At 40.3% G+C, this 27,987-nt stretch overlaps 1 protein-coding gene across 1 annotated transcript; it reads right to left on the bottom strand.

Moving 5' to 3' along the window:
• Positions 1-944: 944 nt before the first annotated feature.
• obsl1b (obscurin like cytoskeletal adaptor 1b) lies at positions 945-27,987 on the bottom strand. The gene is made up of 22 exons (XM_030787646.1): positions 26,973-27,987; positions 25,142-25,411; positions 24,325-24,585; positions 23,909-24,214; positions 23,551-23,817; positions 23,169-23,444; positions 13,435-13,710; positions 13,050-13,322; positions 12,589-12,864; positions 12,166-12,441; positions 11,799-12,074; positions 11,316-11,591; positions 9,809-10,078; positions 8,847-9,113; positions 7,043-7,309; positions 5,897-6,009; positions 5,088-5,241; positions 4,639-4,800; positions 4,338-4,442; positions 3,985-4,251; positions 2,027-2,293; positions 945-955 (listed from the first exon to the last, which is right to left on the bottom strand). The coding sequence occupies exons 1-22, from the start codon at positions 27,985-27,987 to the stop codon at positions 945-947; spliced, it is 5,931 nt and encodes a 1,976-aa protein (XP_030643506.1).

Raw genomic sequence — 27,987 nt, forward strand, 5'->3', positions numbered from 1 at the left:
GCAGTTATCTTCAGTTTTTGATAATATGTCACAATCTTTATCTACTGTTAAAGATTTCCAAAAACTTTAATATATTTAATAATGTAATAGTAACATCCAGCCAAGCCCATATACCTACACTCAAACTCATGTTACTGCATGTAAACATGGAGACTTTGAAAAGTAATTTCCATTTCAGTTTCCCACCAAAAAGTCAAGAATCTCAGCCAGTCTTTATATACTGCGGTTAACTCCCTCATTTTTTTTATAATCAGTGCAAAACATCTTTGGACTTATTGAAAAATAAGCAGTCAAACTGCCACACTTTGCACAGGCTAATCTAGGATTAAATCAGTAGTGTACCCTTAGAATTGCACTGTGGTGTTCTGTCAAGTATTCCGGATCTCTGCTCTTCAGATCCCTTAAAAATTAAAGTAAAGAACTCACAAATCAGCTCCAGTCATTAACAGGACAAACAAAAGTTTCATTTTTACCACATGCAATACAATCCGCTGACATCAGCAGGTCCACACACCTTTTTTTTTTTTTTAACCGATGTCTTGAACCGCTGTCAGAATGCACCTTCCCAGTATTTACCACTAATTAACAATAGCAAAAGACTCTTCCACATGCTCAGTTTAGTTCAGCTATTTAGGAGCACAAACAACGGGGAAATCCTCTGGGGGCACATTAATATGTCATTGTTTGAAGTGCGGTGATGAGATTAAAAACACTACTCATACAATAAAAACACTACTCATATTCAGACGTCAGGTCACTGAAGCGCTGATGACCAAGTCTGCAACAACACGTGGAGGAGAATGAGTGTCATGCATGTCAAAATCTGCAGGTCATGTGGTGAAGAAAAAACTGGACTCCCTAAATATAGCTAATGGAAAGAAAACAGCTTGCTCGATGAATATTAATTGCCTCCAGTACCGGGAAGATGAAGATAATTCAGTGTCTCAAAGGTCACCTGCAAAATTAGACAAACACCATGTGAAAAACACATACTAAAGTATGCTGTGCACCAATATACAGTCATAATTCAAAACACATACACAGATAACTCGAACACCTTGATAGAGCTTTACTGTACATGGGATACCACTGAATGCATTTCATGACTTACCATTTATGCAGTAACTAAGTGTGTATTATATCCTCACTAAACCAAAGTTAGCTTCCACGTCTAAACATAGCTATGCCAAACAGCTCTTCCTCGGAGCGGAGATGGAGATCACTGCTCGATACCCTTAAGCAAATCAGCCCCATGTGTAAATAGAAGACGCCAAGATTTTACTTTCAAAATGAACTAAGTGAACTTAGAAGGTTGGAATCGAAACAGTTCCAATCTCAGGTTTGCCCCATTTTCAATTCTGAGTGATTCTTACAGCCCAGTAAACAGGGAGGCCTTCACACAGATACTGAATTGAATGTAATAAATAGATTTATTTACTTCATCGTACATTTATCGGAATAAATCTTAGTTGGAGAGTAACTGTAGAAGCCTTGTTTAAAGGTGAGAGTGCATTAGTGGGTGAATACCCTTGATTGTCACTGTTGTTAACAGAGACACCTGCTGCTCGTTGTTTAGATCCATTTGAATGGAAAAGATGAAGAAAGATAGCGCTTGTGTGTTCTAGTTAGATAACACGGTTGCTGGCGGACATCAGCAAGTCAAAGATTTTACAATCACATTTTAGTTTGCTTCATAACTGAAGTTTTAAGTTTAGTAATTTCATCATGTTTATGTATAGAGTGCTTATCAGATCAGCCTGCAAAAGAATCACCTCATGTGACTGGCTGTTAACATCAGCCTTGACAAGCAAACCAAATTTTGGTAACCTCATCCACATGCATCCTTATTTAAATGAATGCTTTTAGTGACCTTGTGAAGCAGATTGCAAAAAAAATCTTTGGGAAAATTACTACAATAATCTTGAGCATGTTTTGCTTTCTGAAGCAGCTAGTATTGACTAACAACTGACCTCAGTTCATTGACTTTGAATGTAAACTGATAATATAGTGGAAGGATGCTGCTTACCTTTAACATGTAGCTTGGCACTGCTTTTTGCTTTTCCTGAAGTGAACTCCACGATGCCGTTCATATCAGCTGACGTCTGTCGGAGGGTGAGTCTGTGAACGGTGCCCATTTTCTCCAGCAGAACCCTGGGCCCAGGCTGTAGGACCTCCCCGTTCAGGGTCCAGGCGGCTTTGACGACGGGCATGGAGAGCTCACAGGCAAAGCAAACCTCGTCAGGAGCGGTCACCTCCACATCCTGCAGCTCTCGCACCATCTGCGCCGACTGCACTGTATGCAGACAGAGAGCAGTCGGCAATAGTGAATGAGAGAGCACTATCAGGAATCAACATGATACTCATAAGAAAACAGCTTACGGCCTTTGAGCTACTTAGGTATTAAAAAAAAAAAGTATGCCTGTACTCAGTTTGGTGTTAAATCCCCCCAAAAAATGTCTTTCTAAAATCTCTCGTTTACATCATATTTTTGCATTCTGAGTTTTTGAGTTTGCTTCAAAACAATTTCAACACAGTGCCAAGGTTTTCTCGTGATACACACGACCAATTTCATGCTGAATTCAGTAGCTTAAAATAAAAACGGACATGACAGGAAGAACCTGGGCTGTTGGCTGTGACTTCTCATAATTCTGACATTGAGTATGTTTTCATGTTTCAATATCTGTGCAATGTTACCGCTGCATTTTGACTTTACTTACGAATGTGTTACTCACATTTCACTGGCGCACATGTTTAGTGTGGCTACTGCCACCAGATGTCGTTAAAGGAATACCATCCACACAGAGCTAAAGGGGCAGCAGAGGGGTCGGTGAACTTGTATTGCAATCTCTGTTTGGAACCAGCTACATTTCACAGGGCCTATTAGTTTACCTCGTCAACCTTTTATCTGTCAGTGCTAAAAATATACTATGGGTACAGTTTATGCAAAGCGTTACTGAGAGAGCGTTGGATGAGTGTAATTAGTATTAAGTTAACGTCATCATAGACAAGCATAGAATCTGATAAGAAAACTGTCAGCATCAGAGAACGTCAAAGAGTCTTTCGCTCTGTGCACAGATTCTCGACTGGCACGCGGCTGAGACCATGTGGTGGCTGTGACCAGATGAATTCGGTTGGTTTAAGTTCATAAAATCACAAGAAGTGCTCACTGCACGGCTACGTAAATTAAAATGAACTATTTTTATCCGGGGCACTAATACTCTCAGATTTTCAAACTCTGGAGTATTAGTTAGTGTGGCATCGTGGGTGTATGGCAAGAGCAAACATAACCTTCTAGTTAACTCTGACTAAGGGAACAGTCAATGTGAGTCAACTTAACCAAAGAGTTTACTTTGTTCTGTACCATCCAGGCTGTCTCCAACATAATTACCTGAACACAGATTCGTCCTGTCCATGTGTTGGTTGATGGAGTCATGACAACAGTATTAGAACGATGTTACACAAAGATGCATCTAACAGCTTTTTAAAATGTATTATTTAAAATAAATAAATAAATAAATAAAAATGAGCATATTAATTATTCAAAAATCTATAGGAGCAATGTAGGAATTGTTCAGGTTACATCTGTAAGATTTTCATTGGATGGAAGATTGTTTTGTAGTGAACACTGTGAGTGGATAAAGAAGGACAGCCAAATGTATCTATGTAAAGCCTCTGCACACTCCATGCCATGTTTTTAAACTGTTTACCTATTCATATAAACCCTCTTGTGTTTTCTTACCTCTCCTACCATCTGTAGGCTTAATTACAACACTCTATAATTCTATGTTAAAAAACAGTTGTTAAAGTGGCATTTGCTACTATATTAAGGGGTCCAGCATGTTCAGAAAAGTCACTGAGTGATAATTAGCTGAAAAAATCCAGCACATGCTAAAAGGTTTATGCTCTTTGTCTGCATCACATTATTAAAAAGATGAATTTTACAAGTGTGACAGGAATTACTTGCCTTTACTGTATCACTCTTACCTTCCACAGTAAGTTTTGCTGAAGACGTGTAGTCCCCAACTTGGACACTGTAAGTGCCTTCATCCTCCAGGGTCACCTGCTGAATGACAAGCTTGCGATAGCAGCCCTCGCTGCAGATCTCGAAGCGCTCGGAGGGTAAGATCACATTGCTGCCCTTATACCAGCGGATACTGCAGCGGGGATTGGACACAGTGCAGTCCAGTATTACACGGCTCTTCTCCAGCGCTGACTTGTCCTGAAGCGGCTTCACTATGTTCACAGGGAGCTCTAGAGAGATGAGAGAATCAAACCTCAGCTAACAGACAGACAGGTGAGAATTGGTAGGTAGTAAGGGAGAGGTGCGGGAAGCTGACCTTGGACCTCCAAGTGAGCTTTGGACTCAACACTCTTCGCAACAAACTTAATCTCTCCAGAATCTTCCCCCCTCACATTGCACATAAGAAGAAAGTGCTTGGTGCCTGAATGCAAAAAAGGTTCAGAATAAACCTTTATTAGGACAAAGAGGGAAAGACAGAAACTTTAAGAATTTCTAACATTTTTATGTTCATTGTCTGAAAAAAATAAGAAGCTATTGTGATTTGACACGCTGCCTGAAATATGATGATATATACTGTAACGACTGATTTGGTGTGACGTAAAAATTGAACAGATGACCTTCCTGACGGATCCTGATGGTACTAGTGGGTTTAATTCTTTCTCCGTTCTTGAACCACTCTCCTGGGACATCATCCAGGGACACCTCACACATAAAAACGGCGTTCTGATCCTCCTGAATGTCCAGGTCCTCCAGGCTCTGTAATATTTCCAGCTGTCGCTCTGACAAGAGAGCAATTCATATCAGAGCACAGTTTGATCATGAGATCACGTTAAAATGGTTTAGGCTGAACTTTTCCATTTATAGTCCCTCTGTCGGGGCCATAAATCATTATTATGGGATGCAACAGTTTATTACCAGCAGATGGCAGAGTTGCACTTTCACAGGCATAGGACTGTGCAGAAACATGTACTTTTAAGAGCATTCACGTTTTCTGTGAGTGATATCAACACAATTTACTACGAGTATAATCATGGAACTGAGGCAGTGATGAACGTCTTCACAATACCATAAACCTCCACAGAGCAAGATGTTTTGCTGTCACCAGCATCACACATGTATAGGCCAGAATCTACAAGTTCAGATTTCAGAATCTGGAGGAAGCGTTTTCTCCCCATGGAGTAGATTCGATGGTTCTTCCCTGGTTTCAGCTCCACCCCAGTCTTGAGAGGAAAGGAAAGACACATATGACCTCTCTGATGGTTAATATGGCAATTGGGAACTGTTTATCTATTATAATGCACATTGAGTAAGCCAGGGTGACAGGGAAATCATTACACAGCCCACTACAAGCCCACTGGTTGTTGAGTCCCTGGATTGAAGTTACTCTTTAATTATTGAGTTCCTCACGGTACGGAATTCCACTTACAATATGGCTAACTTACTTACATAATCAGTGCATTATCAGTTTGATGTTTAGGAAGAATTTTATTCATGAAACACAACTATGGTAGTGATTGTGGAAAAACAGTACGCATCACATAGGATAGGGTAGACTACTTGCTATTGCTGTTTCTATCAGATCAATGAAAAGTTTATTGCCTTCAGCATTGTTAAGGACACACTTGGAACAATCAAAATTTGCCAAGGGTGTAATTGTTGTAGTGTCATGCTATAAGCCATTACAATAATCTGATATGTAATACTTTAATTTACTTAAATAAACTCTAAGTGAGAAAACTGCTCAATCAATAAATAATAACTCAGTTTTGTGCGGTTTAGACCAAATCAAATTCACATGAAAGTTATCATGTGTTTCATTATGGATGATCTTGCAGTGCACAGAGATTAACTATGAAGAAAATTAAATTAGTTTACCTTTGTCCACTTAACTTCAACATTATGCCTCGACAGCTCACATTCCAAGGTTACTCCAGTAGTCTCGGGCACAGAGACGTCTTCCAGTTTTTTCAGGACTGACACTGGAGTCTCTGAGGAGACAAAAGGAACACGTATTGTAGATGCTGATATGTTGTACTTAATTCCTGGCAGTTAAAATGTGAGAACAGAAACATTCACTGAATTCTTATGGAATGATCAGGTCCCAACACTGTGTAGCTTTCTGAGAACATGGTTTCTATGACCAGTGATACAGAAAAGTAATTTCTGAGTATGTATTACAATATTCTATTATTCTGCCTCATGTAACACTTTATTAGTTTTTTTTTAATTTTATATCCACTGTGTAAGCATTTCTGTCAGTATTCGTTTTGGGGTTTTTTTGCTGGGTTGACATTTGCAGATCATCCTTAGTTACAGTAGCATGTTCCTGCTATTGTCATCACCAACCCCCAGGAGAGTAGTCCTGTTGAGTGTGTGCACTGAGGAGATTACCTTACACTTATGCTTATGCTTGTGAATGTTTGAAACATTTTAGTAGCCATAGTCTGATCATGTGACCCGTGTCTTTTTATATGTGTAACTCGACACATGGCAGGAGCAGAGCCATTCCATTGTCCTGCCATCAGTGTCTGAAATTCAATCGGTTTAAACACTTGCATCAGTGTTCTTTTATCCCCAACCACTGCAAGCCTAATGACTGTAGAATTCCACACCTTATATGTTTGTTTTCATCGGCCCGTTACAGGACTTATTTATTTGAAAAGGTAGAGAAGTGACAGCAAATTTTTGCCATAGATTTAATGTTGTTTTGATTTGCATTTCACATCACTGCGCAGCAAGAAAAGATATGCATTTATGACAAAGCCCAAGTCTACAGATATCTTGTCACTGATTCATCAAACTGCTTACTGCTTACTGCTACAAATGTGTTTGTCTGTTCTTCATAGCTATGGCGAAAACATGTATCTAATTTTGTCCTGAAAAACAAGACTGCTGGAATGGTTTTACTTTTTAACATGTGCTACCCAGCTTTTTGTAATCCATGTAAAGAGAGTAGGACTCAGTAGTATTATTTCAGTTGAGTTAAGCTCATTGTCTCTCACGGTGTCTGTGTGTATTTACCTTTGACAGTGAGTCTGGCAGACGATTTGGCATTCTCAGCGCTGAACATATAGGTGCCCGTATCCTCTAAGGTCAGGTTTGAGATGGTCAGGCCGTGCACTTTTCCTTTGGCAGTGATGTGCCAGTGGTTGTTGTTCTTAAGGCGACTTCCATCCTTCTGCCAGATGCCCTCCACGTTACTGTGTGAGATTTCCACCTCAAAGGAAGCCGTCTCACGCTCGTAAGTTTGGATCTCACTAAGTCCTTTCTGAATTTTGATTTTCCTTGCTGAAATTAATTAAGAGTTGAACAGGCAGGCAATCATTCAAACAGTGAAATACTTATAGATAGATAGATAGATAGATAGATAGATAGATAGATAGATAGATAGATAGATAGATAGATAGATAGATAGATAGATAGATAGATTAGATTTTATTTTTATAGGCTGTATTTTTATAAGATGGTATGACCAACATGCTTGTATCTAATTTTGAGCAGTATTAGTATTACTCTAAATCCTTTCCGTGTTATCTGGTATGCTAACATTTTTTAAGTATTCTAAAACAGAAAGGCATTCCCTGTGGAAAAGAGGGGTTTATTTTTAAGAGTTGGAGACACCACCCCAAGATTTTGAAGGCCAGTGCATAAATTTAGCTCCTATGAAAAGAGATCCAGATTCATAAGAGGTGCCAACACCAGCTAGTGTGCAGACTTTCCCCTATCACACACACACACTCACTGCTAGAACTCCACAAATTGCCACATTCATATTAACAGCACAAGAAAGCTGAACAGGCAACATAATGCAGATGTTAAAGTCTAGTCTTACCTGCTGTTATGGTCACCAGTGTAACCAATGCAGAAATTGGTACATGCAAGCATTTTTCTAAGCTTGTAGTGAGCCATTAATAATGAAATTCAGATCTTTAGCACCTATATTAGGCCTTCGCAGTCGGGGCCTACACGCGCTTTGCTCCTCTGTTGACTCAACTTTTTTAGTTACTAAGAAAGTCTGTTTTTCTGCCTTTTCGTTGATTTGTTGTGTTGCATTGTGGAAGTGAATGATGGAGCAGTAAGAGTCATGAGTATCTCTAAACCTCGCTCCACGGCTGCTGCAGACTTTTACAGTATTACCAGCCTTGCCAACATGTCTCAAAACAGTGGCTCATGGTTTTGTTCTGACACTGAGAGTTGTGGAGATGAATGCAAGATTAGATCTTGCAAAGCTGCATAAAATTTGTAAAGAAAGAGGTGTGGATGTATTTTATTTCTACTGTTGAGGAGACATTTGTTAATGTACTGGCATGTTATATCTACTGTAAAACAGTCAGGAGACTTAGAACATAGGCAAATCAAGGAATGTACACATTAGAGTGAGCAAAAGAATACCAGGTTGAGAAATTTGTGATTAGAAACAAACATGATCCCATTTGTCCTCCGATAATATCCACATTTTCACAGCCAACGCAGGGGAATTAAAAGGTCATAGGAACAGGACCTCCTTTCAACTTTCGATCCGGTTCTCATTTGACATGCTTAATTAAATTATCATGGCTCCTCTGATCTTATGTCAATACAGAAATCTGCTCCCTGGGAATCATTAAGTTGTCTGGTGATCACCTGTTCCCAGCCATCAAGCAGTGGAACGAGTGTCACTGAAGAAGCTGCCAGTCGCTCGTATTACTCCTGCTCAGTTATTTGAATTTGTTTCAAAAAACAACAGCTAGAGCAGTCAGCCCTAAAGCAAAATTACCAGCAACCATGATAAACAAGCAACAACAACAGCACACAGTGTAAAACAGGCTAGCACGTGTGCACTCACGTTCCACACTGAGCTTAGCTTGTGTGCGATCGTGGAGAGTTTCACAGCTGTAGGTCCCACGGTCAGAGAGGGCGACTTTGTGGATTATAAGAGTGCGTTTCCGGCCACTCTGCTTCAGGGTGAACTTGGAGCCCGGGTGTATAACCACTCCGTGTCTCATCCACTGCACCTCCCCAGAATCGAGGCTGACCTCCACCTCGAGTATCACCTCTCCAAACTCCTCTGCCACCACTGACTGCATGCTCTTTGTAAACAGGACCTGTGCCTCTGAACATGGGTAATTTATAATCACTAACTACTACAGTTAAGATGTTTTTTTGCTTTTGTCAGTTTAGGATTACTCATCAAAATCCCTAAATTAGTGTTGTGGAATGACTGAATTTTGTCTTTGTGCTTTGATGACTGTGACCCTGGTCTTACTGCAACGCGCTGTGGTAGCACCACTTGCCTCTGTCAGTTACCAGTGGAATTCTAACTGTAGAAGCCGCTAAGCGCTAGCCATCATAGGCACCTTTTCAACAATTCAAGCAAGTTTGAGAAGGTCATTATTTATCTCAATGTGTTGACGTAGTATTTAAGGCCTGCTCAAGCTCTCAAGGAACATTCTGATATGCTCATAACTACTACTGTTGTGGACACCGCTTTGAAATGTTTTCCACAACAGTTCAATTTTGATCGTTTGAAAGTCATTCTCTCTCCATGCCACAAAGTCTTAGAGTTGTACCTTGTGAATACTAGGCAAATTCACGTTATAACCAGAATCTGAAAATGTGGTGCATGAAAAAAAATGGATTCTGCTGATTCCATGTAAATTGAATTGAATTTGAATTGAAATTGAATTGAATTGAAATGAATCTATTTGAATTGAATTGAATTGAACTGAATTGAATTGAATTGAGTTGAACTGACCTAAATTGGATTTAAAGCTGAATTGAATGTGATGGTGACGTGTAATGTCTTACCCTGTACATGAAGGTCAGCTTTGGAAATCACCCCCTCGGCATCTGCTGTCACTGTGCTGCTGTCTGACACCGCACAGTTGTTAATTTGAAACATGTGACATAATCCATTTCTAGAGATTTTAAACTTTTCATTTGAAGAAACTGGCTTGCCCCTCATACGCCAGATTAGGTTTACATCCTCTGGTGATACGACACACTTAAATGTGGCGGCTTCTCCCTCCAGCACAGTGATGTTATGTAGCTCAGCAATAAATTCCACTATGCGAGGTGCTGTTAAAAAAAAAGTACAGATATTTCATATTTCACAGTATTTCACAGTGACTGCGAGTGAATCATTCTGGAAAAAAAGTGCAGTGAACAGTTTTGTCTTTTGAATGAATTATGTGAATCCATCAAAGATCAAATATATCAATTTTAAAAGTGAGGAATGCAAAGCGTAGATTGAAAAAAGTGTATAAAAACTTTACAAGTGCATAAAAGCCTGATATACTGGTAAAACATAAGCATAGAAACAGTATATGTAAACAGTATATTCAGAATATCTAAATCAGAACAATACTTTGGAGTAAAGATAAAAGGCGCTTACTTTCCACAGTAACAGTTGCACTAGTTCTCTCATCTTTGGATTCACAAGCATATTCTCCTGCATCTTCATCTGTTAGATCCTGTATGGTAAGACTTCTCTCCTTCCCGTCTGCCCGTATAGTAAAGTGATGGCTTGGTGTTATTTCTTTGTTGTCCTTCAGCCATTGGACGTCTCCTTTGGATTTGAAGAGTTCACACTTCAAAACGACGTTGCTGCCCTTGATGGCCACTGCGTTTTCCAGTGGTTTGGAGAATTTCACTTTCATCGCTAAAGAAAAAATGAGAAATGATTGTCATTGTTGGTTCCGTGGTGTAATGGTTAGCATTCTGGACTCTGAATCCAGCGATCTAAGTTCAGATCTTAGAGGAACTTTCTCTTCTTGATTGCAATGTGTTTTCTTTATAATATTCCAGGTGGTGGCAGTGACTAAAAGTGAACTGATGACTAATACATGGATGCATCAGAATAAGTTGTCAACAAAGCACAGTCTCTTGATGTCTAAGATGTTATAGGCTATGCACAGGTCTGACTGGGTTGTCTTCACAGAACTGATTCCTACCTTTGACATTGACACTGAAGTGCATTTGATCCGTTCCAACATCGCATGTGTATTCACCACTATCGGACCTCTTAGCTTGGTTGATAGTTAGGTAATGCTCGTGTCCCATACTAGTGGCGTTAAAGTGATTTCCTCTTACTTCCTCTCTGTCCTTAAGCCATTGCACAGTAGCATTTTCCCTGTTTACGGTGGCACATAGCGTAATGCTATCATCTTCATAGCCAGTAATACTTCTTCTCTCCTCCTTCTTGATGAACTTGTATGGAGGTTCTGAGAGACGAAAGCAAAATAAACACATATTCATGGATAATGCTCTCTGTGGCAAAATGTTGTTGACTATATCAGAGAGGTTTAAACCATACCTTTGACTGTCACCAGAGTTATCATTTTGTCATCGACAGCGTCACATATGTACTCTCCCGTGTCTGAGGGTTGAAGCTGCGACACCACGAGTCTCCTCAGTGTTTCTCTGCTTTCTGTCTGGGCACGTGGGTCATCACACAACAGCTTTCCATTGCAATACCATTCAACTTTGGCATTGGGTCGAGACACTTCACACTCCAGGATCAGGTCATCTCCTGCAATCAGGCTGTGGTGTTCTGAGGTTCCTGAGCTCCCAAAGATGGTAACTGGGGCCTCTGGTGAGAAAGACAACCCGATTTATTTTTAAAGTAAATATAAGATCACCTTTATGTTCTCTCAATAGTAGGCGGATTTTGTCACCTGAGGCTCAAACCTAAATTTAAGTTCACGAGAAAGAAGAGAAAAACAGTCAAGACGCTCAAATGAAAGATAGCCATCTAATAAAGCCAATGCTGCAACTGCCCCCGCCCCCCAATTCATACCTTGTACCGTGACATTGAAGATAATCTTATCATCCATTGCATCACATACATATTCTCCAGAGTCTTTGATCTCAGCGTTCATCACAACCAGGGATCTGAATGGCCCCTCGGCTTCACAGCAGACATGGTCGTTTTCAGCTATCTGCTCGTTGTCTTTAAACCAGGTGACTGTGCCATTAGCTCGAGAAAGCTCACACTTTAAAACAATGGCATCCGATACCATAAAATGCTTGTCAGTTATTATGTCGCTTTTCCTAAGTATTTCAACAGGCGCTTCTGAAAGAGAGACGAGACAATGAATTAAGGTCAGATGATAAGTATGAGTGAAGTGAGCAAAAAGATGATATCCAGCTTTGAGTGAATTTACCATGAATTTTTACAAGGAAATCCATGACATCATCCTTAGCATCACAGACATATTGGCCTTGATCCTCTAATACTGATGAGTGAATAGTTAATTGGCGGCTGACGCCATCCTCAGATATGGTTATAGTGCTGTTTTCTTCAATCTCTTCTCCATTCTTCTTCCAGATCACCTCAGCATTTGATCTAGACACTTCACAGTCAAGCGCTACAGTTTCTCCAACACACTTATCCACCATATAAGCCGTTTTTCTTGGACGAACAAATCGTACTGGAGGTTCTGTGAAGGAGGGAAATTTATTTATTTATTTATTTGTGCTTTTTTTGGATGCTCTGATGTCTAACATAAAATGAAGAACATCAACATGCAGTAAATGTTTAGACCCTTAATGACAGAGTAAGAGGGTTCTAGATGAAAATGACAGACCTGCGATATTTACAAAGAAAGTCATGGAGTCGTCAGCAGTGTCACAAACATATTCAGCTGAATCTTGAATTGTTGTTTCAGGGATGATGAGTCTCCTATAGACACCATCAACCTCCAGGATTAGATTGCTGTTCTCCTCAACCTGAAGTCCATCACGGTACCATCTCACAGCAGCATTTGGTCTGGAGATCTCACAACTCAATACCATCCTTTCTGATGTTTGCTGGCAAAGTTCCATTTGGGATTGGCTTGGTGAAACTATGCGCACAGGAGGTTCTGGAAAGACACACTCTAATGATTTTATGCATTTGTCAGCTAGACAAGCTTCTATATATTGTAGTTCAGTTCAGTTAAGGTCAATCTTACAACTTTGGATCAAATAAGTATTGGAGCAAGAAAGTAAAATGTCCATGTAAATAGAAAGATCTTATGAATGTCTCTGGTGATAATGCTTAAAATACCTGTTATGTTCAGATAAAAGAATTTCGAGTCGTCGGCAGTGTCACACACATACTCTCCCGAATCCTCAGTACCACTGTGCAGAATCTTCAGTCGTCTGTAAGGCCCTTCTGCCTTAAGTTTTATGTTTTCACTTTCCTGTAATTTCTGTCCGTCTTTAAACCAAGTCACTGTCCCGTTCGGCCGTGACAGTTCACAGCTCAGGACAATCTCCTCAGGAACGTGACGATCGAGGTGAACGTCCTCTTTAGGGTAGACTATCATCACCGGGGGCTCTGTGGAGTCGGCACAGGATAAACCGTGTTGCATTCACGCGTGAATGTTTTCAAATCAAAAACATTCCTCTCTTAATTTAAACAAACAAACAAACAAACAAAAAACCCATACCTCTGACGTTGACCTTGAATATTAGAGCATTATCTCCTGCGCGACACGTGTAGGTGCCAGTGTCGGACAGCTGAGCTGACTGAACGATTAGTCTCCGGATGGTGTTCTCTATCTCTATGGAGACTGTGTCACTAGGCTGGAGCTCAGCCCCATCCTTGTACCACTGGGTTGGAGCATCAGCCCTAGATACTTCACAGCAAAGGTAAAGGCTGTCTTGTTCTACAATGTTTCTGTGAAGGTCCTCTTCTGGGATATAGACAAATGTAACAGGAGGTGCTGCCAAAAAAAAAAAAAAAGTTCATTGTTGATTTTACATCTTTCTGTAACAGTATTTGCATAACTAAACATGCATTTATTTAAAGCACAGATGATTTGTTGAGCAGCTCTGGAGTACTTTGTCTCCACTAGAAAAAGCCATAAGTTTAGTTAATTGAAGCTTGGTGAGGATAGTAAAAAAGTTAATTTAGTTCCACCAAAGACAGTCTCATATCATGCCCCCCCCCCCAACCCCCACTTCCAATGGTTGCCTTTTTAGTGAACAGCATCAAGATGACAAATAAATAGCAACCAAGAATGTTGTAAGCATTGCGTAGCTTCAATGAACAGTGGGCCTGTCTTATAACATGGTTAAATTGCTCATATAAGCCGCTAAATGGAGCTGTCTTTCAGTCATGAAAAATGCTTTCAATCAATGTGGACAGTTAGTCATATGACAAAGTGATCTTTGGGGATAAGCTTTGTATGTCACCTTTGACAGTCACATAAAATTCGCAGATATCATCAACTGTTCTACAACTGTATAACCCAGAGTGGGAAAACTCGGCTGATTGGATAACCATTGTCCTCATGTTGCCCTCAGATAGGAAGAAAACTCCAGATTGGGGGAAGAGCTGTGATCCGTCCTTGTACCAGTGAACTCGTGCGACAGGGTCAGATATCTCACATTGGAGAATGATTGGCGATCCTGCTTCAATGGACTTGCTCCTCTCAACTTCGGGAACATCTGAGAACATCACTGGTGGAGCTACAGGTATTTTCATTTATTCAAAAAAATCATTCAGTGACCATATCTGAACACCAACTGACTACACCAGTATTTTAAATAAGATCATGTTTTGAACAAGTATAAGCCCACAGATAAATGGATGAAAATGGATGAAAACGGTTAGAGAGGAAATAACGGACAAGTGTAATTGACCGCTAGGTACAATGAAGCTTGACTCTGTCTCTTATATTGTATGAAATCAATGCATACCTGTAGGGTATACTTTTAATGTAATGTTTCATCTTATTGTGTTAGTCATTGTGAAACACTACCACATGTTATGGAATATTGTTAAAACAGATCTCCCCATCCTTTGAAATGAAAAATATACGTTTTTTAAAAAAGAGCACACAAAGGAGATGCTGCACATCAAGAGATCTGTCGACAGCAATTACATACAATGACGGAAAGGTGATGCTAAAGTGTTTGTTGTTGTTCTTGATGTTGATTTGTTTTCTGTTATTTGTTTATTTTTCATTTCATTTCCTTTTTTTTTTTTTTTTTAGTTATTTTCAGTTACATGTTAAATTCTGATAAGGACAAACAGCATCTAGTGGATGAAGCGTTATTCGACACTTTTGTTAGTGGTTTTGAGAAAAAGTGTATAGACTCAAAATCACCTGCAACATCCACCTTGAATGCTATGCGATCATCCACAGCTTCACAGCTGTACACCCCACTGTGTCTGAGCTCAGCTGATTGGATGATTATTGTCCTCATGGTGCCCTCTGATTGGATGTCAAGTCCAGTCTGCTGGAGGAGTGGCACTCCATCTTTGAGCCAGGAAACTTGGGCAGTTGGGTCTGAGATCTCACATTGCAGTACAATGGGGCATCCTGCTTCAACAAACTTGTTCCTTGCAATCTCTGGAAGTGCTGAGAACCTCACGGGAGGAGCTATGGGGATTTTGTATGTTTAGAGTGAGCTTTTCAAAATTCTTATCACATTATGCATATCTGTCTACCTACCTACTTCCCAATCTATGATATCTATGTATAGATAAATAGATATAGATTCAGATAATGATGATATAGATATTGGTATAGAAATATAGATGCATATAAAAACCATCTTAAGATGTTCAGATAATCTTGAACACTTATTGTAACAGACAAGGAAATGAGCCTATTTAGTTACACGAGCATCACAGTAAGTAAGTAAGCATCACAGTTTTACAATAAAACACATGGTCTGTGTGGGGGCACGTTTATAGGCTGAGAGATCTAGGATGACTGTATGGGACCTATACTCTATTAGATTAGTCAAGAAATGCATCAAACTCTAACAATTTACAAACTGGTCTTAAGGATTGCAACATTGTGAAAATCACCTTGAACATCCACCTTGAATGATACTGCAACATCAGCAGCACCACAGCTGTAGAGCCCAGTATCACCCAACTCTGCTGCTTTAACAATTAATCTCCTCTCTTTTCCATCTGCTTGGATTTCTAATCCAGATTTTGGGAAGAGTTGTGTTCCATCTCTACACCAGCAGACTTGGGCTGTTGCATCTGAAATCTCACATTTCAGTGTGATTGGAGAACCTACTTTGACTGATTTGTTCATTTCATCTTCTGGAAGAGGCTTAAACCTCAGAGGTGGAGCTATGGAGTTTTAGGTCATGTAAAGAATTTAACAAATTAAAAAAAAAAAAAAAGAAAAAAAGAAAAAAGAATAAGAATAAGAATAAGAAAGTATTAAAAACAGACATATTCTGTTTTCAAAGCTTCAACATCTACAATTTCTCTTTGCTGAGATCTACTCTTAAGATGTATGATTTAAATCCAAAGAACCCATAATCACCATAATAGGAATAAAAAATTAAACTGGTATACTAAAATACAGTAGTTGCAAATCACCTTTGACATCCACACTGAACTGAACAGCATCATTTTGTGTTGAACAGCTGTATGTGCCGCCATGGGACAGCTCAGCGACTTGTACAGACAGTTTTCTCACTGAGCCCTCAGAGTCAATTTCAATTGCACCTTCAGCTTGCAACTCTTTCCCATCTTTGTACCAGTGAACGTGAGCAGCGGGATCTGAAATCTCACATTGTAGTTCAAAAGGACAGCCTGCCGTAATGTATTTGTTCCTCTGACCCTCAGGGATAGCGGAGAACTTCACTTGTGGAGCTAAGGGCATCATTGTAAACAGACAGGATTGACAGAATTAACTTTGGCCAGCAGTACATAATTCCATGATTTGTTTTTTTTTTTTGTTTTTTTAATGGGCATGTTTGAAAATAGTCTCTCTCATGGAGAGATTCTGAAGAATTATCAAAGTAATCCTTATTTGCCTTAGAAAGTGTAATATGAGCAAGTTTCCTGGAAATGGATATATTTGTAATAACACAGTGGCCAGCAAGCGCTGTTTTATTAGAACTGGCCAGCCAAACACACAGATTATCAATGGAATTTTCAAACACAGACACAGAATACAGATGCAGACACTGATAGAACATCTGGACCCAAGACTAAGTAGCGCAAGAGTAAAAGGCTGGGAGGGTGAAAAGCCACAGACACTGAAAAAAAACATTTAAAAACAAGGACATGAAAAAGGCAACAGCCTGCAAAGAGTGAGTTCTATGCAGATGTAAAAAGTGTTTTAGTAGTTCACTATGCACCGGGAATGCCTCCTAGGCGTGTTAGCAGGGAGATTCTAGTTCCTTCTGAAGAAACATACTTACTTTGAGTGATTTAAGAGGGACAAACTCACACAACTATCATGCATATATTAATCCATGAAAGACTTGTAAGTTTAAAAAAAGTGTTCTTCCTCTAAAGAACACATCAGCCCCACAGATAAGGTGAACAAAGCTTTGAGTTCTTCTATAGGCAAAAAAATTGTGATGGTACTGATTATTACAGCTCATTCTGGACCTATCGGCCTTAAAAATCTGATGTATTAAATTGGTGTGAATTGGTTTAATTTTGTTTTCATTGATACAAAGGACATGTTAAGCAGCAACAAATCCTATATAAGATACTGTGTGCACAGAACAAGTGTGACAAATATTGATTTCTTTAGCTTGGTATTTATCCATGTCAAACAAATACTATATTTTAAAACAATTAGTAACCACAACATGATGTAAGTGGTTAGTATTTCAGTGAAATGGTGTCAGCTGTCACAGATGATTTGCAAATCACCTTGTATATCCACTGGCAACTGGACACTTGCATCCCTGATCTCACACACTTGTATTCCAGAGTGAGACAGCTCTTCTGACTGGATAACAAGAGTTCTCGTGGTAGCCTCTGATACATTAACATTCGCACTTTCTGGAACAAGCTTTTCGCTGTCCATTTCCTGACAGACTTCTGTTTTTGGAACTGTTAGCTCATGGTGAGTAGTAGGAGTGTCTGCTTCAGTGGATTTTTTCTTCTCAGTGTCAGGAGGTGCTGAGCGTGGTGGAGCTAAAGGGTTTAATTTAGAACGAACTTTAATATGAGCACGTATTTGACTACAAACAGCATTCAACATGTCACCTATTTCTACCTTTTTCCATAAGGTTGTTTATGAGTTTAATTTTGTAAGTCTTAATAGGTTAATGAGAGGTTCAAAGGTAACTTGGCTCTAATTTGCAGAACAGTGTTGATTAAACTAGTTTTAAATCACCTTTGACATCCACCTTAAATATTACGGTATTGTCCAAAGCATTGCAGCTGTACACCCCATTATGAGTCAGTTCTGCTGATGGAATCACCAATCTCTGAATGAGGTCCTCTGATTGAATAATAAATCCATTTTGAAGGTGGAGCTGTAATCCATCCTTGTACCAACAAACAGTTGCTTTAGGGTCTGAAATCTCACATTGCAGTTCAAAGGGGCAGCCAGCTTCAACGATCTTGTGCCTCTCAATCTCAGGTAGTGGTACAAATATCTCTGGTTGGGATTTTAGTTGGGGGCATAGTATTTCAGCGTTTAAGGGAGACAGTCACATAAAGAAGATTGTTATAGAGAACATGGACATTAAAGAATTCTGTCAAGGGGTTGCTACAGAATTTGAGCAGAGGCCACACTTTGTTAGTTGCTTTTGTGCTAATTAATGACTTGTTAGACACATAGCCTTGAGTCACCTTTTACATCCATATGATACTGCATTGTATGATCCTCTTTTTCAGAGCTGAACACTTCTGCGGACATCTTACTGGATTGGCCAAACATTTTCCTTGCGTTTCCCATTGAATTCATGTCTACTCCATCTTGTTGGGGAATTACTTCATCTTTCTGTGAACAGATCCAGCCCTTGGGTTCTGGTGTCTCACTTTGCAGTGCAACAGGACAGCTCGATTCACTGGGCTCATAATTCTTCCCTTCACTTGGAGCTGTGTTATTCACCGATGGAGCTAGGGGTATTTCAGGTTGTGTACAGAGAGACTTGTATTACTATTAAGGCATACTAAGTTTTGTCAAAGGCTGTAATAAATCCAGTGTGGATCTCAAAACTTCTTTGATTACTATTAGTCCAAACTACCATATTTTGATGGTTCTTATTGTCACCATTTAAATGTGACGATGCATACTACGATTAAAACCACAGAATTAGTATCGAAATAGTAATATTACATTTATGTGTTTAAATTCATTTTAATTTACACTGCAGTTAGGTTCAGTAACCTCCATGTGGAAAAACGTCTGATAGCACATTAAATTAATTTTATAATATATATACATATATAATTAAGCTGCATGTTTAAAAGTCACTCTGGTTCAAACGTTTAAATGGTTAAGCACAGCGTGTGTTAGATGATGGCAGTGCCGTGTATCTTTGGCCTCCATCATTATTAGCTGTATGATCGACCTAACTATTTAAATCACCTTTAACATCCACCTTAAATGCTAAGACATCGTCATCCATATGACAGTCTTGCGTTTTCAAGTGACTCAGGTCTGTTGGTGCAAGTGTGGAAAAGGTTGGTGGCTTGGATGTTTGTTGTTCTAATTCCTCATCCTTAAGTTCAGTGACTTGGGCAGTGGAATCTGAGATCTCACATTGAAATTTATCAATGTGTCTTGCTCCATTGAACTCTCTCGTCATATCCCCGGTGACAGATGAGAACTTCATAGATCCAGCTATGGATTTGTTGACGTGCACAAAGAACATTTTCAGTATTTTCCCCCGTTTCTAACCAAAACACTTTCAAAGAAGTTTTCGTTTTGATAAGAAAATCCATTGCAAAGACATATAAGAAAGTCGACCATTTAAATTGCTGGTCTGAAAACAGGTCAGACATGGGTTAAAACACATACATAAACATTTTCAAGACAAGGCACTTACGCGATTAATTATGTGCATTCAATGTCTCATTCACTCTTACATTAATATCACCCTCAATGATTCTTCCAGTAAATAGCCCATTCACTCATTCATTCGCACAACAATAGAAAGAATCAAAGTAATTCTAGCTACAGTGAGGGAAACTCTGAACAGCGCGGGGAAAAGATGGTATGCTTCAAACAAAAGGAAGGCATGTACTTTACAAGCATGGATTTGAAGGCGTATGATTCGATTAAGAATGAGCTACTACAATGAACATTTACAGAAATGTTAGTTTGGAAGAGGAATTTACAGACAATGTGGGTGTTGGATTAAGAAAAGTATAAATCTGGGTGATTAGTCTTTTGGAGGTTTTTTTTCCCAAGAGTAAAAGTGATAACCAGGATGCGTGGGGGCCAGCATCTTCGGGAAGAGACACAAAAATGTTACACACCACTGTTGGTTAGTGGCACAATGGCGTCAGGTTAAATATGCTGAGGGTGATGAGGCATTTTTTCACCTTTCATATCCACTGAGCACTGGACAGAGTCATCAGAAATCTCACCACTGAGCACCTCAGAGTGAGACTGCTCTGCTGTTTGGGAAGCCACAAAGAGAACAATAAGCCAACCACAGTCTCAACCATGCCAATGTTCCTAATGCTGAATGGAATAGATACAGTAGTGGCACACCACCTTTGATGTCCACATTATAATGGGTGACCTCATCTGCTGTCTTGCAGCTGTATATCCCACTATGGGATGGTACAGATGTGCCCTCAGACTGAATTTCGATTCCATCTTGGGGCAGAGGTTCTTTCCCACCTTTATACCAGCAGGCATTTGTGGTAGGATTTGAGATTTCACATTGCGGCTGAATGGGCTGGCCTGGTTCAGTGCACTTGGTCTTCTCAACTTCATGAACATCCCCAAATTTCAAGGAAGGAGCTATAGGTGATCATTAACAAAGGAATACTTTATACAATTTATGGAACTCTCTAAACTAAGAAAGAATGAAATGTAATAATGGCCAATTTAGCCAAGGGCGTGTAAAGGTTCCAGTGTCAAACTACATGAGATGAGAATCCAAAAGCTACACAGAGCACAAAGGTTAGTTGCCATTCTAAAGCAGTAAATTAGAAGCAAATATTCGAAAATCACCTTTGTCTTGTACATTTAACTGGATGACATCATCCTTTCTCACACAGTCGTACCGTCCAGAGTCGGAGGGCTGTGCTGTTCTGCCAGCCAGGGTCCCCCCGGTACCCTCCGTTTCTACATGAAGTTGACTTTCTGAGATGAGTTTCACTCCATCCTTGTACCAGCACACCTTGGCAGAGGGGTCTGAGACTTCACAGTGTACATCAGTTGGGCAGTCTGTTTCAAGTGGTTGGTTCTCCTCAACCTCCGAGGAGGCTGAGAACTTCACAGGTGGAGCTGAAGATAATTTATAGCATAATTGGGCTATATACATAATGTTGTCGATGTAAGGTGAATAGAGGGATATCCCAGACAGACTAATCTGTGATCTCTCAGACCATTTGCCAAGAAGCAAGTTAAACAAAGTGTAATGCAAAACAAGTAATAGTAACAGTATCAAACCACTGCCCACAAGTTTAGATGCAGATAAAAGAGGCATTTCCTTGACAGCAACTCTATGAAACACAGACAACACAAAAAGCCTTTCTTATTAGTTTGCATCTAGTTTGCCAAAAAAAAAAGAAAGAAAGAAAAGAAAAGAAAAAGAATGCAATTTTTTGAGTTACTTGACAGACAAATTTCTTAAAAAGCCACAAATCACCTTTGATATCCACAGTGAACTGGACAGAATTGCCAGATGTCTCACAGCTATACAGTCCAGAGTGACTGAGCTGGGCCGACTGGACTACCAGCCTCCTCACAGTGTGGATGGACTGGATGTCCAGACCAGACTCTGGAACCAGCTGTGTTCCATCCTTATACCAGGAGACCTGTGCACTTGGATCTGAGACCTCACACTTGAGTTCAAAGGAGCAGCCGGCTTCCACACATTTGTTCTTCTCAGCTTCAGGAACAGCTGAAAACTGCACCGGTATAGCTACAGATAATGATCCATGAGAGAATCAGGTAAGATTTCATCAAGATTTGTCTTTTCTGATGAACTGAAGCACAACTGAACAATAATGCAATGACAGACATTGTCAGTAAACACTACAAAGCTATTACGAATAGGTGAAGACAAGGGCTTGCGTGGAAAACAAATTCAGGTATGTGATGTGTCCCTAAAAAGTGCCACAAAAGAGCAACACAGAAGGCAGGTTGTTAGTCGCATTAATGCAAGAAGACATGAAGTTAATCTGTCATTAAGCAAAAACACAGGTTGCTATATCACCTCTTATATCCACATGAAACTCGATGGTGTCGTCCTTTGTCGTGCACCTGTACACACCAGAATGTGACAGTGCTGCTGACTGAATCACCATTGTCCTCAGGCTGCCCTCTGTTTGGAAGTCTATTCCAGATTCTACTAAGAGCTGTTTTCCATCCTTGTACCACAGGACTTCGGCAGAGAGGTCTGAAACCTCACATTGCAGGACAACGGGGTTGCCTGCTTCGATGCACTTTCTCCTCTCATCTTCTGGAATGGCTGTGAACCTCACGGGGGGAGCTACAGATATTTTTGGGTTCTTTAAGTATTCATCTCGTTGCATTAATTTGTCAGTACCTTTCTACTGTTTCTTAAATATAATTTTTCAAATTCTGTTGATTAAATTTAATAAAAAATTATCTTGTTATTTTATCTTTTTTTTTTTAAAGAACTTCAAATTCAGAAAGTCTGTACACAAGTAAAATACAGGGCAATTGTTAGCAGCTTGGCTAAAAAAAAAAAAATAAAAAGTTTATTTTCTTTATAGAGTTTAATGAAACTTTCTAAGTCACCTTTGATGTCCACATTGAACTGAACGGCATCACCCTTTGTTTTGCAACTGTAAACCCCAGCGTGGAAAAACTCAGCCGACTGAATTACTAATGACCTTCGTGTACCATCACACTGGATGTCTAGGCCACTCTGTGGTAGGAGCTTTGTCCCATCTTTGTACCAGAAGACCTGGGCACTGGAGTCTGAGAGCTCACACTGCAGTACAATGGGGCAGCCTGCTTCAACGGACTTGTTCCTCTCAGCCTCTGGAAGTACTGAGAACCTCACAGGTGGGGCTACGGGCATTTGGATTTATTTGTTACATAAAAGTCTGACTTAGTAAATACACTGAAGATTTTGGAGTCTCTGTTGTACGTTTCCTAATGTATGGAAATTCTATTTGTTTGTTTTTTTACTCCATCTCTCATTCCTATGCCTTTTTTCTCTTTGTTTTGTAGCTGAACAGATAACGGAGATTTTAATAACATTGTTAAGGGATTAGCAAAGAAAAACAGGTGCCACTCACCTTCAACTTCTACATTAAATCTGATGACATCATCAATGGCATCACAGCTGTAAACTCCCGAATGGGAGAACTCAGCTGATTGGATGACAATCCTCCTCATTGTGCCTTCTGCTTGGATGTGAAAACCTTCCCCTGAGTGCAACTCTACACCGTTCTTATACCAGTGGACTGGGGCTTCAGGGTCTGATAACTCACAATAAAGCACTATCGGGTTACCAACTTCAACAAACTTGTTTCGATCCATCTCTGAGAGTGGTGAGAATTTCACCAATGGAGCTGCGTTTTGAGATAAAGCAATATAACACAGATAAATGTAGGCACATTTAGGAATGGAGCTCAAGTTTGATGGTCCACAACTTATAACTATAAAAAAGATGCATACCTTGAATGTACAGGGCTGCAGAATCTCGTATTCCATAGGCAATAAAGGTAATTTCAGCTCCATTGTCTGTGTCTCGCACTCCTCGTATGCGAAGTGACTGATGCGTACGGGTACGCCTCATGGAGAAACGTTCATCTTCTTGGAGCTGATTGCCGTTTAAAAACCATGTTCCTATAACTGAGGCGGACAGCTCAATGGAAAAACACGCATCTTGTCCTTCTGGCACCAAAGCATCTTGTAATGGTGCTTGTATCCGTGCCACTGGAACTGTAAGAATGTTTGGTGAACATTAGTATCCTAGTACCACTCATAGATTTAATAATATTCTATATGCTGATGTAAGGGAGATTATTCTCACCGAGGTGAACTGCTCTGGGAAACTCCACATTACCACTCCTTCCATATTTGTTGACGCTGCAGATGCGAAACCGGTAATCCGCCTCACATGGTACACTGTCTCCTAGGATCTCTACTGAAGTCGCTGAGTCAGTGGTCAAACACTGCAGCCACTCCTGAGACCCAACCTCCTGTCTCTCCAGCACATAGCCAGATGGTGGATTCTTTCGCGAGTCTGGTGCAGGGACCCAGGAGAGGAGAGCAGCATTTGCACGTTCTGTGTTTATCTGAACCCCTACAGGACAACTTGGTGGACTGTGCTTAGCCGCTGGCATAGTTATGAGGGAAGAAAGATAGGGAAAGAGATACAAGGTATCTTAACATTCATTTTATCATTGGATAGTACAGAAATTTTACTGACAACATACAAATGTGTACCTTTCACCCTTAGTTGAGATGATGTCTTTGATCTACCAACATAGAAGGTTACCATGCCAGAGTCTTGCGGGGTGGTGTTGACAAAGACCAAAATATGGGTTCTGCCAAAGGATTTCAAGATGGTCTGATGAGTCTCTCGTAGCTCTACACCATCTTTGTACCAGTGAATCTCCATTTCCTCTTCTTCAACCTCCACACAGAAGGCTGCATTTTCCCCTTCTAGAACATCCACTTTACGAGGAAGCTTTCTGACAATGGTACCTTTTAAAGGGAGAAATGTGCAACAGGTGATGAAGTTAACTGTCATGACAGGACGTACCAACATGCCTGACATTGTTTCAGGTGGATTCAGTACACAATAAAATTACTGGAGAAAGAGATTAGAAAGATACAGTGCTTGTTTTCATGCCAGTTTGCCTTAAGCAAAAAATTAAACATTTGCTGCTGCTTTGTCAGTCTTTTTTATGCACCTTGGTATTTTTAGCACAGCGTTTTTTGGGGTTTTTTTTTAATCAGTCAAAAGAGAGTGCATTTTTCTTGTAGTCTCAAAGACATACACTTGAAATAGGTACTGTGCAAGTTGTCTTTTCATCAAGATAAGTACATCTTATGCTTAAAACAACAAACTCACAGTAGCTTTGCTCATTCGATCCAGTCGCTGTTTCAATACTTTTGAACTTGACTAACACAACTGTTAATACATACAAATGCAAGTGCACACAAACGCTGATCAGATGAGGCTAAGCTGTTTTGAAAGAGCCATACCAAATACCAGCTCAGGGCACGCAAGCCCCTCAAAAATAGATGAGATGTTTACCTTTCACAGCTACCTCAGCAATGCTTCTTCCCCCATCTGCCATCTCACAGAGATAGATCCCATCGTCATCAACTCCAATGTCACGAATTGTGAGTCTACGTTTTGTCCCCCATTCCTCCATCCAGTATTTGGCCCCAGGCTGTAGCCGTCTGTCCTCCAAGTACCATGTGATGGGAACAGAGTCCTCTGGCACCTCACACTCCAATACGGCCAGATCTCGTTCCCACACTTGAAGATCACTAAGTGGCTGTTTAAACCTCACTGGCGGCTCTGATAAAGTTCATGAAAAGGAAACTCAGTGCCAGAAAGTATGATCAGTCTTTGTCATTGACTATGTGGTACATGCACTCCACCTCACAGAAACTGTCTAAATGTCAGCTCTTTTGAAGGTGTGAGATACAATGTATTTCATTCAAATTAAAGAGAATTCTAGCATGTCTTGGAGATCTGCACTGCAAACCATGTGGAATATGACCAGACATGGTCTGTTTAAAACAACTATGATTTAACTATATGGAACATAATGGGATTAATTTATATATGACTTGTCATCCTGAAATGAGGTACATCTTACGGTAAACACTGTCGTGGCAAACAGGATTCAGGAATCAAAAGAGACAAGTGCCATCATTTAACGGAGTTATGGACAGCCCATTAACACTTTGTGATCTTGGATAGGAAATAAACTATTTGTAACTGATACCATCAGACAAGACCAGACAGTTGTAAATGAAAGAATCTAAACCACACATAGTAACCTCTATGCATTTAGCTGACCCTGCACATCCAGTGGACGCCTGCTCAAGTGTATTTTGAATTAGAATGAGACCTCTAGACGATCCGATGATCTGAATGTTCCTGCTACCAGCAATCACTTGTACCATAATCACTCCTATTCTGCAATTCACTACGTGTCTCACCATCAACTGCTTCTCTGCGCATATCTCTTTGATACCTGAGAATAGCTAAAGACATTGATGGCTTGTGGAAGTTATACTTTTTTGGTGTGGCTTCAAGACCGTATTGCCATACTAGCCCTTAGCTTTGGCTGTTTGATGGTCCATGTGAGAAATATGATTCCATCTCTGGAGATTTCTGTTGCATGTGTGGGCCCCAGACCTTTCAGAACCTAAGTGACTTTGCAGACATAGGCCTGGATGGAATCTGCGTAATGGTAATGAGCATGGTCGAGTAATTTAAAGCTCCCAGAGTGCTCTTCACACAATTAAAATATCATCGAGAATACTACAGATGAGGAATTTAAATGTTTGACATAATGGAAGACTTGTTGATTGTACCAGTTATGCAACTGATCACTCTGGCTACAGCTTACTTAATGTTTTTTTTTTTTTTTAGTAACATAGTAGTCACTTCCTTTCTTATCCACTGAGCACATTTCCACTGCTAATACACCTAAAGTGGATCAGCCAATGCTTTTTCAGAAAGTTTTAGGGACAGATAATTGTACTGTTTTTTGTGTAATTGCAGTGAAAGGACAGACTTGATGGCTAGTTCAAATCTCAGTTTATATATCTCAGTTTATATATCTCTGTTTATATATCTCTGTTGTATTCAGATAAGGATATTAACACTGCTCATCTCGATACTCAGCTGTCACAGCTGATGAGATGAATTAAAGAAGCGTTGTTTGGCTCTGAAATATTTCTTTGAATTGCATGTTACAGCCACCCTTGTACAATTCTTCTTATTATTATTACTGTTGTTTTTGTTGTTGTTGTCGTTGCTGTTTGGCTCTCTGAAGTACCATATTCAAAATATATTATCAATTAATAAGTTAGCATGTGATTTTTATGTTATTTGTGCCTCTTACCTTTCACAGATAGGTGTACAGCACTTAGGGTTTGGCCTGCAGTGTTTGATGCAGCACAGACATACACCCCATTGTCCTGCTGTTTGCAGTAGAGAACTTTGAGTGTGAAGTAGCCTTCTCGATCTTCATACAGGAGATACCGCCTTCCAGACAAGATAAGCCTTCCATCTTTTCTCCATATAATTTCTGGTTTGGGTTTGCCAGTCACATAGCAGCGAAATTTGGCATGTTTTCCTTCTGTTACCGCAAACATTTTCACTTTAGCAGAATTCGGCAATGGGTCCTCTTTCAGACGTGTCGCAACCTGCCTTCCGCTTCTCTGTTTTCCTTGGTGAGGCTTCCAATGGCCATTGGTATAACCATTACGATTTCCTTCATCTTCATGCCCAGGTCCTGCATCCACTAGCAGCACAGCTCCAGCCAAGCTTTCCCCAAACTCATTTCTGGCCTTACAAGTGTACACTCCCCCGTCTGGGGCTCTCGTCTTGAATATCTTTAGCTGGAACCATCCCCCATCCTGGTAGCCAACACTAAAATGTGTGCTCTCAAAGATCTCATGCAGTTTCCTTCCATCCTTCTCCCAAACTACCTCAGGCCTGGGGTTACCCCACAGCTTACAGGAGAAGACAGCGTCCTCACCGCGGCCTACTCGTGTGGACAGAGGTTTAATGAGGAAACGAGGCTTGTTCTCCTCTCGCAGTTCCATCTCCTGTGCTTCACCCTCCACTTTCAATGTCGCGGCAGCATAGGTTTCACCAATGCTGTTCTTGGCCTTGCAGATGTACTGGCCGCTGTCCTCTGTCGTAACTGCAGTGATTATGAGGTTGTAGACGTTGCCATCCTCAAACACACGATATCTGCCTTCGGGATGGATCTTCATGTTATTTCGCTCCCATATTACCGCCGGTCGAGGATCCCCTCCAATCTGACATTTCAGAACAGCATCCGTGCCGCTCTGGACGACCACGGGACGAGGGTACGCCAGAAACCGTGGGGCTCCACCAAATACATCCAT

The sequence above is a fragment of the Chanos chanos genome, chromosome 10 (assembly GCF_902362185.1).
Source record: "Chanos chanos chromosome 10, fChaCha1.1, whole genome shotgun sequence".
Classification (NCBI taxonomy): Eukaryota; Metazoa; Chordata; class Actinopteri; order Gonorynchiformes; family Chanidae; genus Chanos; species Chanos chanos.